The 14,154-nt window shown below is 40.5% G+C and overlaps 2 protein-coding genes and 1 non-coding gene across 3 annotated transcripts in view; 2 read left to right on the top strand and 1 right to left on the bottom strand.

Annotated features, from left to right (window-relative positions):
* Window positions 1-12,044, top strand: part of LOC137977558 (calcium and integrin-binding family member 2-like) — an 18,326-nt gene extending 6,282 nt beyond the window's left edge. The window contains exons 7-8 of the mRNA XM_068824808.1: window positions 8,624-8,712; window positions 9,734-12,044. Of these exons, the coding sequence (XP_068680909.1) occupies window positions 8,624-8,712; window positions 9,734-9,755 (111 nt within the window). The 3' untranslated portion in view covers window positions 9,756-12,044. The remainder of the gene's footprint in view (window positions 1-8,623; window positions 8,713-9,733) is intronic.
* On the bottom strand, window positions 675-4,759 carry LOC137977557 (cationic amino acid transporter 4-like). Its single transcript, XM_068824807.1, has 2 exons — window positions 2,679-4,759; window positions 675-999 (listed from the first exon to the last, which is right to left on the bottom strand). The coding sequence occupies exons 1-2, from the start codon at window positions 4,369-4,371 to the stop codon at window positions 866-868; spliced, it is 1,827 nt and encodes a 608-aa protein (XP_068680908.1). The 5' UTR covers window positions 4,372-4,759; the 3' UTR covers window positions 675-865.
* Trnas-gga (transfer RNA serine (anticodon GGA)) lies at window positions 1,679-1,751 on the top strand. Its single transcript has one exon. It is a non-coding gene; the product is annotated as a tRNA-Ser (tRNA).
* Window positions 12,045-14,154: the final 2,110 nt, after the last annotated feature.

Consider the following 14,154-nt stretch of genomic DNA (forward strand, 5'->3'; position numbering starts at 1 on the left):
AGCCCGAAGGGCTCCCGGACAATTTTCTTAGGCAGCAGCCTTGATAGTAGTGTAATGGTTTCTGTTTTCTTACCTGTTTCTTTATGAGAAGAAGTAAAACAGATCGTAATTGTTGCATCCAACTATTAACTCCCTAATTACAATTCCCGCTGCATTGAATTGCGAGCAGCCATGTTTTCGTGGGAAGCGCGTTGTAGGCCCCGTCCACACTAATACGTTTCCCGGCATTTTTGACGGACCACACTAGACCACCCCACTGATAAGAAAGCATCCGTTTTCGTCGTCAGGCTTTGCTCGACCTTACTTTCTCCTTCTTGCGCATGCGTAACTGAGTACGGTAAAATGCTAAAATCGGTTTCTTAGCAACGAAAGGGTTTTCGAAAACATTCGTTTTCGCTGGTCCACACCAAAGCCATTAGGCTACGTTTTTAAAAACCTTCACCTTTCGAGCGTATGAGAGTGGATGGAACGCGGAAACGGGTAAAGGAAGCATGCGTTCTCAGACGAAAACGCATTTGTGTGGACAAAAGATACCCCACAATTCGTTTACGTTCTTTGCCACCTATCTATCGAAAACTAGCTATCTACTGGCTACTCCTATCTTCAAAGAATAATTCTGTACCGGGTAACGATCCCTTTTTGACTAGAACTTGTGACACAAAAACAACTCCTTTCTCTATATATACTTTTTAATGGGCAAGCTCTGTAGTAACAAAGGCGCAGCAAATTCTTCTCGCGAAATTTGCAAAGTCTTTTTTCTCTCATTCCATGTAGAGTAACAAAAACTAAGTAACAAGAGGCTGTGTAATTCAAAGTAGACGATAACTTTTCGAGAGATTTTAGCTGTGGCTGAAGGCCGCTTTAGTCACTTTGTTGGTAGGTTAGTACTTTTTTCAATCACTGGTATACCGGGCAATGGTTCAAACTCCAATTCAATGCTCTTTGGTCTCTTGCCTTCTATGCTGTTATGATATCCATACAGAAAATACACTACCATTCCTACAAAAAAAGGAAGGATTAAATAAGTAAAAGCCAGTGAAATAGGCCATTTCTGAGCTCATGCCTGCCTCCTCTTCAAAGCGAGTCTAAGTGCAAAGTATTTGTGATGGTATTTAGTTCTACTTTACATATGAACGAAAACTAATTTTCATAACCAAAGCGTTGCACTAAGACTCGCTTTGAAGAGGAGGCAGACATGAAATCGGAAATAGCCTATATTAGACATATAGGGAAGATCTGTGAAATAAGCCAGCCACTGGAACCAAGAAAGTGTATTCTGGAAAGCATACGAGGCTCGACACATTATTGCGACAATTCAATTTAGTTTTCGGTGTAGATTAAGATTCTCGCTTCTTTAGTTTGCTTTTCTAAAAATAACCTATTTACGGCGCTTTCTTTCACTTTACTGTGTATATCATTAACATTTTCTCCTTAAGCTAAATGATAAGGAAGTAAAAGTTATTTCCTGGCTGTTGATGGAATGAGTAATTCTCATTTGCTTTCTCCTACAATGCATGTCAATGATGAAATGGTATATGAAATGAATCATATGTGAACTGCGGATATGAAATCAAGTGAAGCTATGATCTTCGCAGTTATGAGAGCAATTTTTGCAATTGCGTAGAGAAGCCTGAAAAATTCAGGACTTCAACGGGGTTTGAACCCGTGACCTCGTAGTGGCTTCATAGCTCAGTTGGTTAGAGCGTCGCGCCGGAATCGCGAGGTCACGGGTTCAAACCCCGTTGAAGTCCTGAATTTTTCAGGCTTCTCTACGCAATTGCAAAAATTGCTCTCATAACTGCGAAGATCATAGCTTCACTTGACAATGCATGTCGTTATCATTTTAATTAGATTAGGAATTTAAGTTCTGAGCTGTTCAGCAAGCGGTTCAATTTTAATCTCTGTTTTTCCAAAATAACACTTGGTAGGAACTTAACAACACCTGACTAAAAAAAACCGGAGCTACAAGTAATTTTCCAATTGAGTGTGTGTACACTAAGCAATCACACTAGCGATTTTACTTCTCTTTGTTCAACTCAGCTTGAAAAATTCTTAACTTAGAATTTACACAAAATATTATTTTCAAAGCGTTTTCACGTCACTTTTTCCATATCGATTTTTTTTTTTTTTTTTGGGGGGGGGGGGGGGGAATTTTGCATACTTCTGGTATTCCAAGCCATTGTAGACAAGAAAGGCGTTTTCAACGCTTGCATCATATTGCATAGTTCTTGTTCAGAGATATTTTTTTGCGAGTGAATTTTAGCTTTAGAGATGGCTGGGGGAAAGGTTTGGTAAAGTAAAATGAGGGAAAATTGCGGTTGGCCGTGCGCTTTCTCGAGAGACTTAGAGAGATTCTCGCTCGATACTCGTATTCAAGCGCAGAAATAATAACATCTCTGTTCTGAATCGTCATGCGAGCAGATGCGGGCACGTGAGAGAGCCCCATAATACAGAGCGAAAGAGGTGGTCAGGATAGTCCAATATAGCAAATCAATGAGATAGCCGTTTCCTTGAGTAGACTTTCCAAAGTGTCCCCCTAGATGTACCCGAGCAGTGATGTGAGGTCTATGCAAATGACTTTGAAAGACGGGGAATTTATGGCACTAAAGGCGTGTTGACTCTATAAAAGCTACAGTGTACAGCTTGGTAGTGTGGAAGAAAATGAAAAGGAAACTTACCTACTGCCATCCAACTTGCAAATCGCACATAAGTGAGTGAATTAAGTAATGTTAAAAGGACCAGGTTAATGAATATGCTGAGTGCGGGAAGAAGAGGAACAGCTGGAATCATAAAGGAGAAGGTAGCAGAGCTCTGAGGCTGCAATCCAAGAACGACCAAACATGCGACCGAGATTAAGCCGTACAACGCTATAAAGAAAATCGTCGTTGGACCTATATTGTCTGCGTCTATTACCAAGGTCTTAAGTGAAACACACAGCGCGAACATTGACAACATCATTATGACTAGCGTGACATTGACAATGGTGTTGGTGCATTCTGTAGCGCTTGCGTGACAAGCTGTCGTGACGTCATCTTGTGGCTTACCAGTGTAGGTCTCTTTTTTGTCGCTCTTTCTCTTTGTAAACAAAGCACGAAGCCACGATTGTGTTTGCACTGTGATCTGGTCTTCATTGGTTTGCGAGATCGGGGATGTTTGATATCGTGACAGAATTACCGATAAAGATACCATGGTATAAGTCGAGATTGTTGTTATGGATACCATCTCTACAAGCTGCTGCATATTGAAAAAAAGGGCTAGAAGCGCACTCAAAGAACCGCTCACCGCCACGGCGCGCAACGGTATCTTCTTCTCCTTGTTTACATCAGTAAAGCAACCGAATATCAAGCCATCGTAGGCAACAGAGTAGATGAGACGGGGCGTAGCAAAGCTAGAGGAAATCAGGCTACTGAACATCGAGAATAACGCGCCGGCCGAGACGATGTACTTCGAGGCGCCAAACGCGCGTGTGCTGAAAGCTTCAGCGAGGGGCGCGAGATCTTTGAGCTTGTAATAAGGAACCATCATGGTCAAGACAATGATAACTGCGATGTAGGCGAACAGGCTGATTACTAAGGACAGGAGAATGGCCAGCGGTACTGACACAGCTGGTTTAATGGCTTCTTCACTTGCACTGGGTATGACATCAAAGCCTATGAAGCAATAAAAGCAGCTAGGCGTGGCTTCAAGTATGCCAGTCCATCCATAAGGTGCAAATTTGTCAATGGTTGACCAGTTGCTAGCATCTGCGTAGAATGAACCCACGAAAATTATAAATGTAATTACTAATAAATTGCAGAACACTGTAGTATCCAGGATTCGTTTGGATTGTTTGACACCCAAGCATATAATTGCAGTTGCGATTAAAACCAGTCCGAAGGCCAATAAATCCGGAAATGGACCCAAGATTGGCAAGTTCCAAGCTCCAAATTCTTCCTCGAAGAAGGCGTACACGGATCCGTTGAAGAGAAAGTTTATGTACTGACTACAAGCTACTGCTAGCGATGCAGAGCTAAGGATGAATTCCGTTATCATACACCAGCCCACTAGAAATGCAAAGATCTCGCCCATGGCTACATAAGTGTAAATGTAACCAGAACCACCGCGATTTACTCTGGCTGCAAACTCGGCGTAGGATAAGCCAGCCAAGAGAGACGAAATGGCTGCCACCAAGAACGACATAATGATGGCAGGACCGGCAACAGAGTGCGCAGTCTGCCCGATGACAACGTACAGACCTGCATCTAACAGAGAGGCGAGCCCGAGCGCAGTCAGATCAAACACATTCATGCATCTCTTGAAAGGGCTGTCTGACAAAACAAAATCGACTGTCCTTTTTCTGGTCAGGCCTGCGATCAGTTTGTAGCCAAACATTTCGATTAGTTACATAGAAGAACAGTCCGATGCACCGTTCAAGTCGCCTTGCCCATCCATTCGCAGGAGCCGCATTAGCAGTATCAAAGCGTAAACAACCCACCCTTTGGAGTCCCTTTGGCGTTTTGTACTTTAGATCCAGCTATTTAAGGTTTCGCGTTTGATGGTCACTCGGCCATAAACAGTCGGCTGTCAACCGTAAACTGTTTCAACCGTAAACTGTTTCTCTGCTTTGAGAAAGTTTCTTCGATGCAGTTGTGATTGTTAAGAATCCGAGATGCGTGGTAAACTGTGCGACTCTGTCTGCCCTAGACTTATGCAGGAAATCATATTGAATGGCAGCGCTTTTTCTTAAGGAACACCTTGCCCTGTCAAGTGGAAATATCCTACGCGTCGTTTTGTAGATAATAAGAAGTTTCTGGTTTAAGTGTTTTCACTGACGCGTAAACTTCAAACTTATTAATTGCACTGATAATATTCGAGTTTTTGTGGTCTTTGATCCGTGGAAAACGGCGTTAAGGCAATAGATAACTCGGAAAACAATCCACTTTCGCGCCGTTTTTGTCATAGTTTATTACGCAAATCACGTTTTCTCTTTTCTTCGGTTGTAAATTTTTAGCGCCCGACTGAAAAAAACAGTTCCTTCGATTTTTCTTCTCACTTAATGGTTTTTAATGCAACACTATATTTAGCGTCGGTATTTGCCGACATGCACCACAAATGTTAAACGATCATCCTTATTTTTTGTCATGACGTTCTCCTGGAACTTTAGCAATATGTGTGAAAAGCAATTTCTGAAAACATTTAAAAAATAACCCCGGGGAAATCTACATGTCGATGCTTAAAGGTTTTGTTTTGGTTTTTTTTAGAATATAAAATTGCCTTCATTTGTGATAGAACGTGCAGAGTCCTAGTGTGCGCAGCCTTTCTGCCGAGTTGTTGTCCCTTCCCCTAGCACAACAAGCATTCCCAGCAAAATAGCAAAGTTTTATCACAACTCCAAGATACTCTTTTGATTTGTTTAGAACGTCCAACAGTACTGTTATATTGGTATTTCATTCTCAGTGTCAAGCTTAGAAACCTCTGCCCCCACTCCCCCCCCCCCCCTCCCCTCCTTTAAATTGTTTGTGAACCTTATTCAGCAATAACAAGATCTTTGTGTGTTCGCATTTTTCTTAGACTCTGTAATTCAGTTTTCAGAAGACACCATCAGTGTTTAATAGTTTAGTAGGCTCCATAGAATTTCTGCTTTCTTTCTTCTCTATTTATAGCCAACAAACTACAAACCCAAACATACGGAACCCTTGTTCATTACCTTCAATTAAGGGCCTCGTTTAGAATACAGTATGCACTGACATTAACGTGGCTATATGGAATATGTTATAAATGTCTGATATTTTAGTTGTTTAGGTCTATAGTTTAATTGTGCTGTCGGCTTTTTACGCCCCAACTTGTCATGTCAAGATGGTTTTAGAGCCCTCGAAATATGCAGAAACTTTCTGAATCCCTACAGTTTTGCCAGAATATATTGCGTGCACGCATTGAAGCAAAAATTTACGCCTCTTTGCGTTCCATGGAAGACAGCACTATAATATGTTTACAAATGCGTTGATAGATTTGAATATCGCATTTGGCTCTAACATTGAAGGTCAACAAGCATTTGAATAGCACGTTCTCAATCGAATGTTCTATGGCTTTTTCTAATTGTTTGTACACATTCGAAGGTAAATTTTTTTCCCACGGAATGACAAAATTCCCGGGAAACATGCGTAAACGCCAAGAAGTGGGCGCTCCTCGAAGAGACTTTTTCACGGTTTCTGAGGCCATCTTGGTTGGGGGGCAAATGCGCCTTAAATTACAGAGAATGTCTGGGATTTTGGCCGAACTCAAACCTCGTTGACTCCGCTGCAGAAAGGCAGATCTCAAAAGTTTAAAAATATTCTTAGTCATTTTATTAATATCATTCACTCAACGGAAAATTAAATCATTGCACGAGGCACAACGTCTGAAAGTTGGATATTAAAAATCTCCTCATGTCGGCTTCAAATTTCTCGGGAATTTCCATAAGTTTGTTTGCAAGGGTTTATATGAAATTAGAAATTTCCTTCACGGTCGTCATAGCTTGATTCTGATTGTCATACTTCACGAAAATAATGTCAATAGAAGTGCTTTTTGAGAGTTATTCTCGCTAGCCACAATCGTCAGTTTATAATGGTTCGAAGTCGGCAAAATTCCCATACATTCACTTTAAACACGGCTGAAAAGTTGTGTTTGCCCCCCAACCAATATGGCGTCAGAAACCGTGAAAGATCTGTTTAGTGCACAACGGATTCTCACACAAACGCTGTAATGCCAAGATAGCGTTTGAAACCATGGCAAAGTCTATTCACTCTTTTTTAAGTTTCTTTTCGACAAGTCCTCTAGTGCTTACAGCAGATTATCATGCCCAAAGAGAGTTTAAAATTTTTTTTGCCTTACTCAGTTTCATTGGTAAAAAAATTACGGCCTTTTTAAGTGCTTTGGTCAAAAGTTTTCCGTTGAAACGTTTTACAGGCGTGCTTATTCAACAAGAAATTACGTGAAAGTAGCATTCGAGCGAATTTCACGCATCCATGCTTTTTAGAGTGTGAACAAGAAAGATCGAGTGGTTTCTTTTCTTTGCAGCACTGCTTTACATGTAAGACTCGAGACTTAATTTGAAACCGTTTTGCAGTTTCCACAAGTTGATGGTTTTTCTCTTGTTAGTGAGCTAAATTCCATTTTATTTCACTTGCGGAATGCTGATCCTCGCTTGAGCTAACTCAAGTGTTCAATATTAGGTGGTTACTTCAGCAATTCTTTATCAAATTATTTGAATAGTCGGAAGCCTGTGAAAGTTTTTAAATTACTGAATGACCGTCATGTTTGAAGCACCCATTTCAAATAGTGCTAATAAATAGTATTTTGAGTCTGAGCACCTATTTCCAAAGCGGCGATAGACATTTAATCACTTTAAAACGATTAGCGAATAGCGATGACGAAATATGTTGAAATGTGCTGATTTCAAATACAAGATTCAGCCGGCAGAATCGTTTTTATCGTATTCTGATTTAGAGACGTGTTTAGATGATATTTGGGGTTCAAATTTTTACGATACTTTTCCAGACTCGATTCCGCACTGATGTGGAAAATTTCTAGCGTGCTAAGTTTGGTTTTTGACCGACGCCAAGCTTCTTACACAATGGCCTGTTGTATAACTTCCAATATTTGCGTTGTTTGTCAATTCGGTCCGCTTTGTTGACCATGGGCCCTTCTAACTCTTACTTTTCAACGATTTGTCTTCTCTTAGCCCTTTTTTCGTGTTGACAACATAAAAGCATCTCATTACTGTCCACCATATGATTCTTTATTAATATTAGGGTAGATATCCTTGTAACCCCTTTACATTTTTATGTATTATATATGTGTACGCTACTGTGAAAGCTGCTTTTAAGGGGGGTGGCACTTAACTACAGAAAGACAATGGTTGCTAAGAAAGCTTTTTAGTCAAAGAGCCCTGCTAAAAGGTTCCATGGATGGTTCTATGAAGTAACGTTTTCAATAGAAATGTGACATCAATTCAATCAGAACGCGCATGCGCAACTAGTCCCAGTCCTCTGCCGTGCGTTTCAGTGTAAAACAGGTAAAAGCTCTCAGGAAACGAAAGGAAGAGGCACTTTTTTCACCGGATGGGAACTGTCCCATCATTTTTCGTAAACTGTAGCATGGAATTTCTATTTCGACAAAAAATGGAACTGATATTTTGAAACGTGTATCAAGGGAGGGCCTTATGACGTCATAATTATTTTGAGAAATGATTTCTTTTAAAATCCATGCTACAGATTTTGTGCTAGAATGTTCTCACACTTATGCGTTAAAAATTTGTGAAAAACATATTTAACTCGCTTAGGTTTTAGGCATTTACTGTTTTGGTCACGTGATTTACCAAATGTGGTTGTGATTTGAACCAGACAAAGAAATGTTAAATAGAAAACACTTGGCAAAAAAGGATAACTGTGGAGTTAAAGGAATTAGAGAAATGGTTATTTGAAGGAGTCCAGAGCAACGGTTTGGTAGGTAAGAGCCATCCCCCTTAAAGAAAAAAGAACATTGTACAGCGTTGTTGGCCACGGGGTGGAATTATTGCATGACTTAGTTGAGAGATAAAAGTGTTTTGTCTGAAGAGAGGTTTGCTGTCCGCCTTGACCAAACAGTCTTTCGTTTACTTAAACAGATTTTTGACGAAGCCGATCTTGATGACGACAGCCAGCTGTCTTTTGCTGAATTTGAGCACGTGATATCAAAGGCTCCAGACTTTGTAAAGTAAGTTATATCGTGCATAAAATTTTTCAATATCTGTTGCCTTTAAGACGCGGCGGGCGAGTAGCAGCTCTCATAAGGTGCACTGTAATTGGACAACAGAAACATTGTCTTTCACTTAAAAGGCAGCAGAGTCAGGCAGTGAAGGCTGCGTCAATACCAAATAATTGCCAGCTTAAGCTGCTACCACGGTATAGGGAATATAATTGTTTACGGACATCCGTTTCGTTATTCAAATGTGGCCTCGACAGGAACAGAAAACCTATTTTTTCGACAAGCAATTCTGGAGGGCACTTGAAGTTGAATCCAACATTGATGAACACTTGAGCTACGCCTACGTAGCTTTCTTGTGTTTAAATTAAAAAGTCTTCAAAGTCTTCAATCCACTTTGAATGTGAATTGCACTGTGAAGCCTCATTCCAAATTCTGTTATTAACTGTTTTCAATATAAGTGTTTTTCACTCTGTTATTATTCGCAAAAGCAAATGACAGATCTCACGGCTGGGTTGGTGGCCTTTCATTTATTTACTGCAAACTATTTTCTCCACTCTTATTTCAGTTTAATCGAAATGTAAAAGGCCAACTGAAACTACTTTCTTAGCTTAATTGATAGCGTGCGCTTTACAATACCTGAGACAGTAACATCTGGATTTCTGTGTCCCACATTTTGCGAATGTTGTGTGAGTTCTTCAACGCCCCGACTGAATTTACTGAAGAAGGGACTGTTAGGCCCGTTTCAAACGTCGAACTTGACATGTGCCGAATCCAATGCAAATGAGAAAAATTTATTGTTTTCACTCACTTGCATTAAATTCGGCACATGTAAATATTTGAATCGAGCCTTAATCTAAGACCACTTACAGATGTTATTGCAAAGGCAGTAATTTGAGTTGTTGGCCCCCCGGCTCCCCTCCTCTTCCCCCCTCCCTCCCCCCTTCCAATACGGTTGTACGCGCTGGCGCAAAGTTAGATGTTATTTCGAGGAGTGTTTTCTAACAATTTTTTTTCTTTTCTTTACTTCCAGCTCTTTTAGGATCCGCGTTTAAATACATCATGGAATTCTCATCAACCTTCCTGCATTGATGTACAATTTGTAAAAATTCATTCTTCGTTCAGGCGGCTCGAGTCATGATAAGGGGTTGCTATGAATTTTGTAATCTTTTAAGTTATTAATTAATTGGCGCACACAAGGGGACGTGGTTGCCCCTTTGCCTTTCATATATTGCATGCAGACATTCTTGACGCCTCCACGAAGGCATAGCCAAACAGCTTTATTAAATAAAGAGAATTAGTTTTGTATTATCCACCCCCACTGTCAAACTTGTCAAAAGTTTCATATCAATCTGGAGTGTCATGCGAAAAGGGTGTAAGTGGACTTAAATTATAGCTGAGAATTGTCCAATTTTAACTGTTAGCTTTGGAACGGTTAGTTTTGTAATCGATAGCTGGTAAAAGTAATATCCCGTTAGAAGAGCTGGCTGATAACAATATTCACACCAATGCTCTTCATTATGCGATTACATGAGCCTTAAAACAGTTGCGAACAAATAGTTTCCCTCGTTGAAGAGGTCGTTTTTGCAGACCTAGTTATTTTTAGTTTGCTAAATTTAGGCATGTGTCGTCATCATAGACTTCGCACATTGATTGGCTAAATTGGCAATACATGGAGAGAAGCTGTTTTAAATCTAATATAGAAGATATGAGAAAACGATATTTCGTAAGAGTTGTAAGCACCGAATATGCCCGCCTGGTGAAAATGTAAAAGACTACGGCCTCATCCACTATTATGGGTTTCTGTCTGGTAGTTTCTACATTTTTATGCATGCGTCTTTGCCTGTTACATGCACTGCAACGTCCGAAAACGCCGACGAAAACGTAGACTTTCAAGGCGGTGTGGACAGGCGAAAAAAGAGACCTAAAGCCGGCTTTGACTTGAGAACAAAATTGAAAAACGCAGAGGTGTGGATTGGTGAAAACGGGGACTTCCGACAACGACGTAAGAGTGTGAAAAAACGTTACAGAATTTTATCGTTTTAGAGTGAACAGGTGAAAAGTGTACAAAAACGCCAGGATGGACGAAAGGTCTTTCGCTTCGTTTTCGCCCAAGTGAGGGAATTAGAAATTATTCAAAACACATAAGGGTGGATTGGGTCTTAACGTTGATAAATTTGTACTTACTTATATCACTGCCGCACCATAAGCAGTACCACATAAAGATTTGCTTTGCACTCGCCTTTCATAACTCGCTGTTGGAATAAATTTTTCCATTCGCGTTTAGATACCAAGTGATTGTCACCTGACATCTAATCATTGATTAATCTATCTTCATTCAATTAGCCAATATAAAAAATACCATAATACTCGTGTTTCTTCCTCCAAAAGTTTGCGTAAGCATTGTCATTATTTTTTCTTGGGACTTACAATGGTCCCAAGACAAACTATACAAAATTTTGGAGGGGCAAACAAAGAGTATTATGGTATTTTTGATATTGGCTAATGTTAGGCGAGTTCATACTGGGGTCCAAGTAGGCCATAAGTGACACAGAAACTCAAGTCAATTTGAGACTTCACGCCTCATTTTATTGTGTTTTGATCCGCTCAAGTACGCATTCGAGGGGCATCAAACTAGACTTGAGAACGCACTTCGGTTTCTCTGAAGATACCTCGTTTGTAAGGTTACAGAGAAAGGTACCTCAACCAAAGCTAACCCCGGTCACGTGCAAAGTAGAGCTCGGCCATACTTAAAGCCTTCTTACCTCCCAGGTATGAACCCGCCTATTGCTAACCAACCAACCAACCAACCCTAACTTACTCGCAATCTTCGTTGATCTTGCGTGGTGCTACAGAGATAAGCAGAAATGTTTCAAGAACAGCCCTCGTGACCTCTTTAAACACGTATGTGTATTCTTGGCCATCCTACGTTAACCCTCTTGATTAACCATTGTCGATGAGGTTGCATGTATATCGGCATAAAACGTGACTACGCGAACACTGCTTTGTTTCGGTTTGAATTGGAAGACAAAACGGCCCAATACACACTGAAAAAGGAGTAACACTGTGTATTGGTCACGGTTTCTGCTGTGTAGGCAACACCGTTGCTCGAGACGTCTGAATGAAATTAATTTATCTATCCATAGGGTAGCATTTTTTTTATGAGTGTAAGTGATTGAATTTATTTCCAGCTAGAAATTCATGTTGAAGCTGCCAGCTGTTGAGAAAGTGCTCGCAGTAAGGGGATCTGTATGGGCTATTTGATCAAACCACTACGTCGTTTGGAGCGAGTTGGTTATTTATAATGGGAAGTATTTTGTAATAAAATTTTTGAAAACTTGTAAGTTTGCTGTGAATTTCTTAAGTGCAAACATAGTTCATATAGATGGCCTGTTTGTGATGAAACTATGGAAACTACAAAAGCGAGAATAGTGACATCGCACTTCATGTTTTGACCGTCACCATACACAATCTTTTGTCCTCAGTTCACAACTGAGTTTCGAATAAATTAATTGAAATTTTTGATTGGCTGTCCTTTAGAAAAACGGTGTAGTTTGTGCATGGTCAGGACCAAAACAGTGAACAAAAACGTACAACTAAGAAAGTTGTCGAGTTTCATAACCATCTCCATATATTAGCTATGGTGCAAAGAGTTCCCGCCGTGTTTTCTTGTTACTTGTATATGCTCGTGGATTACAACGTTGTTGTCAGTGAGGATCATATGCGAGACGCCAAGAAACCACCTCGAATCCGTACCTTTAGCTTCACCCTTCCGTTTGTAAGTTGAAAAGGTAATCTCAGTGCTAAAAATTTCCAAAAGTCAAAAGTATCAAAATATGTATTCAGCCCAATCGCTAAAAGGCCAAACGTTTTGAAACCGGTCCTTGGACCTAAATACTACAAATGCCGGATACAGCATCAAAATGTTACTTCACGAACCGAAGTACTGATCCCGTTTCCTGGCTGTTTTGTCTCAAGGGATTTCCCGCTGTACGTCGCCAAGAGCAATCCAAGTCTGGTATCCCGCTTGATATATCTAAGCTCACCGAGTTGTTTTTGTTCTTACCAATGATATAGGAATAAATCGAGTCAGCACTAAAAGGGGGAAGCTAACTTCAGGGTTCCTTGTGACGTTTTCGCTAATGGGGCTCTGTTTATTACCGGGTTACTACCATAAGCTTTGTAAGTAAAAAGTGGGTGAAACCATGAGTTAGGAACGGCTGGGGAGTTTATATCGCCCAAACTGTTCAGGACATTTCGGCCGTCACACGGCTTTTAGGTCGACTTCGGAAGTGATCTCAAGCCGTGGATTAATATATTCTATACGCATGTGGCGGAGCGCTGTGCTTGATAATCGATGGATTGCGACTATTTGGATTAAGCCCTCTAAAGGAGTTCGACAAGGCTGTCCCCCCTCTCCTTACCTGTTTATTCTTTCTGTTGTAAGAGGTACTGTCTTGTTCCCTCATCCTAATACTCTTTCCCTTTGTATTAAGAACATGTTTTATTTATCAGGCTGAATTTGTTCTTATTTATATGGTGCTTTATTGGCCAAATTTCAGCCTGATGTTCTTCATCCACTTCTTCTTTTATGAGGGTGTTTACTGTATTCCAAATTTGCTTAAGTGAAGAAGAGCTCGTTCGCTCGTTTTTACATGTCTATGTTTCTCAAAATCATTATTAAGCGTTAGAACAAGATCCTTTACATTTATCTGGTAGAATAAAAAAGACAAAATCAAAAGAACTCGCTTCTATCAGGATCTAGATAGAGGAGGAATACGGATGACGGACATTAACCTAATGCTTAAGTCCTTGAAACTCGCTTGGATACCGAAGCTGAAGACTGGTGTTAATAGTATCTGGTGCACTGTTCCAAATATTATCGATACCTGTCTGTCTGTCTTAAAAAATTTTGGATATTTGATAGGAACTGTATGTGGTTAGAAATGAGCCATTTTTTTCAAAAAGATTTACGGAAAGGAACACGAGAAAATTAGCAGTTAATTTTACAGATTTGGTCACCGGCGTTGACGTCACAAAATTCACTTCATACGCAGACAGGCCCCACACGTTGGAGCGAAAGACTCTTTCTAAATAACGATGCGTAGAGTAAAGGTGGGCAGACACGAGGGGTCATGTTGCAGTGACAAAAACGCGCGTTGTGCACACTGAGGGTCGTGTAGCGGGAACATGCAGCAGCGACAAAATCACAACATGTGCATACACATGAAAATGTTGCGGGTACATGTTTTCCCGCGACGTGTCCCATGAAGTTAAAACTGACACGTCGCGGGGACAAAATCACCCCCAAATTGGTGTTGCACAATAGACCAATTTCGATACATTAAAATTCAGTCCGAGACAAAAGGCATCATATCGAGGCTCTGGGGAATAAATATAAGGATTTGTATGAGTTTATTCCTCAGAGCCTCGAGATGATACCTTTTGCTTACG

This window comes from Montipora foliosa, chromosome 11, assembly GCF_036669935.1.
Source record: "Montipora foliosa isolate CH-2021 chromosome 11, ASM3666993v2, whole genome shotgun sequence".
Classification (NCBI taxonomy): domain Eukaryota; kingdom Metazoa; phylum Cnidaria; class Anthozoa; order Scleractinia; family Acroporidae; genus Montipora; species Montipora foliosa.

What these genes read in the sequence shown, in the direction of transcription:
- LOC137977557 (XM_068824807.1), bottom strand. Translation starts at nt 4,371, where the DNA reads ATGTTTGGCTACAAACTGATCGCAGGCCTGACCAGAAAAAGGACAGTC. An exon ending in TGCAAGTTGGATGGCAGTAG is followed by an intron (nt 1,000 to 2,678) that starts GTAAGTTTCCTT and finishes CTTTTTTTGTAG; the next exon opens with GAATGGTAGTGTATTTTCTG.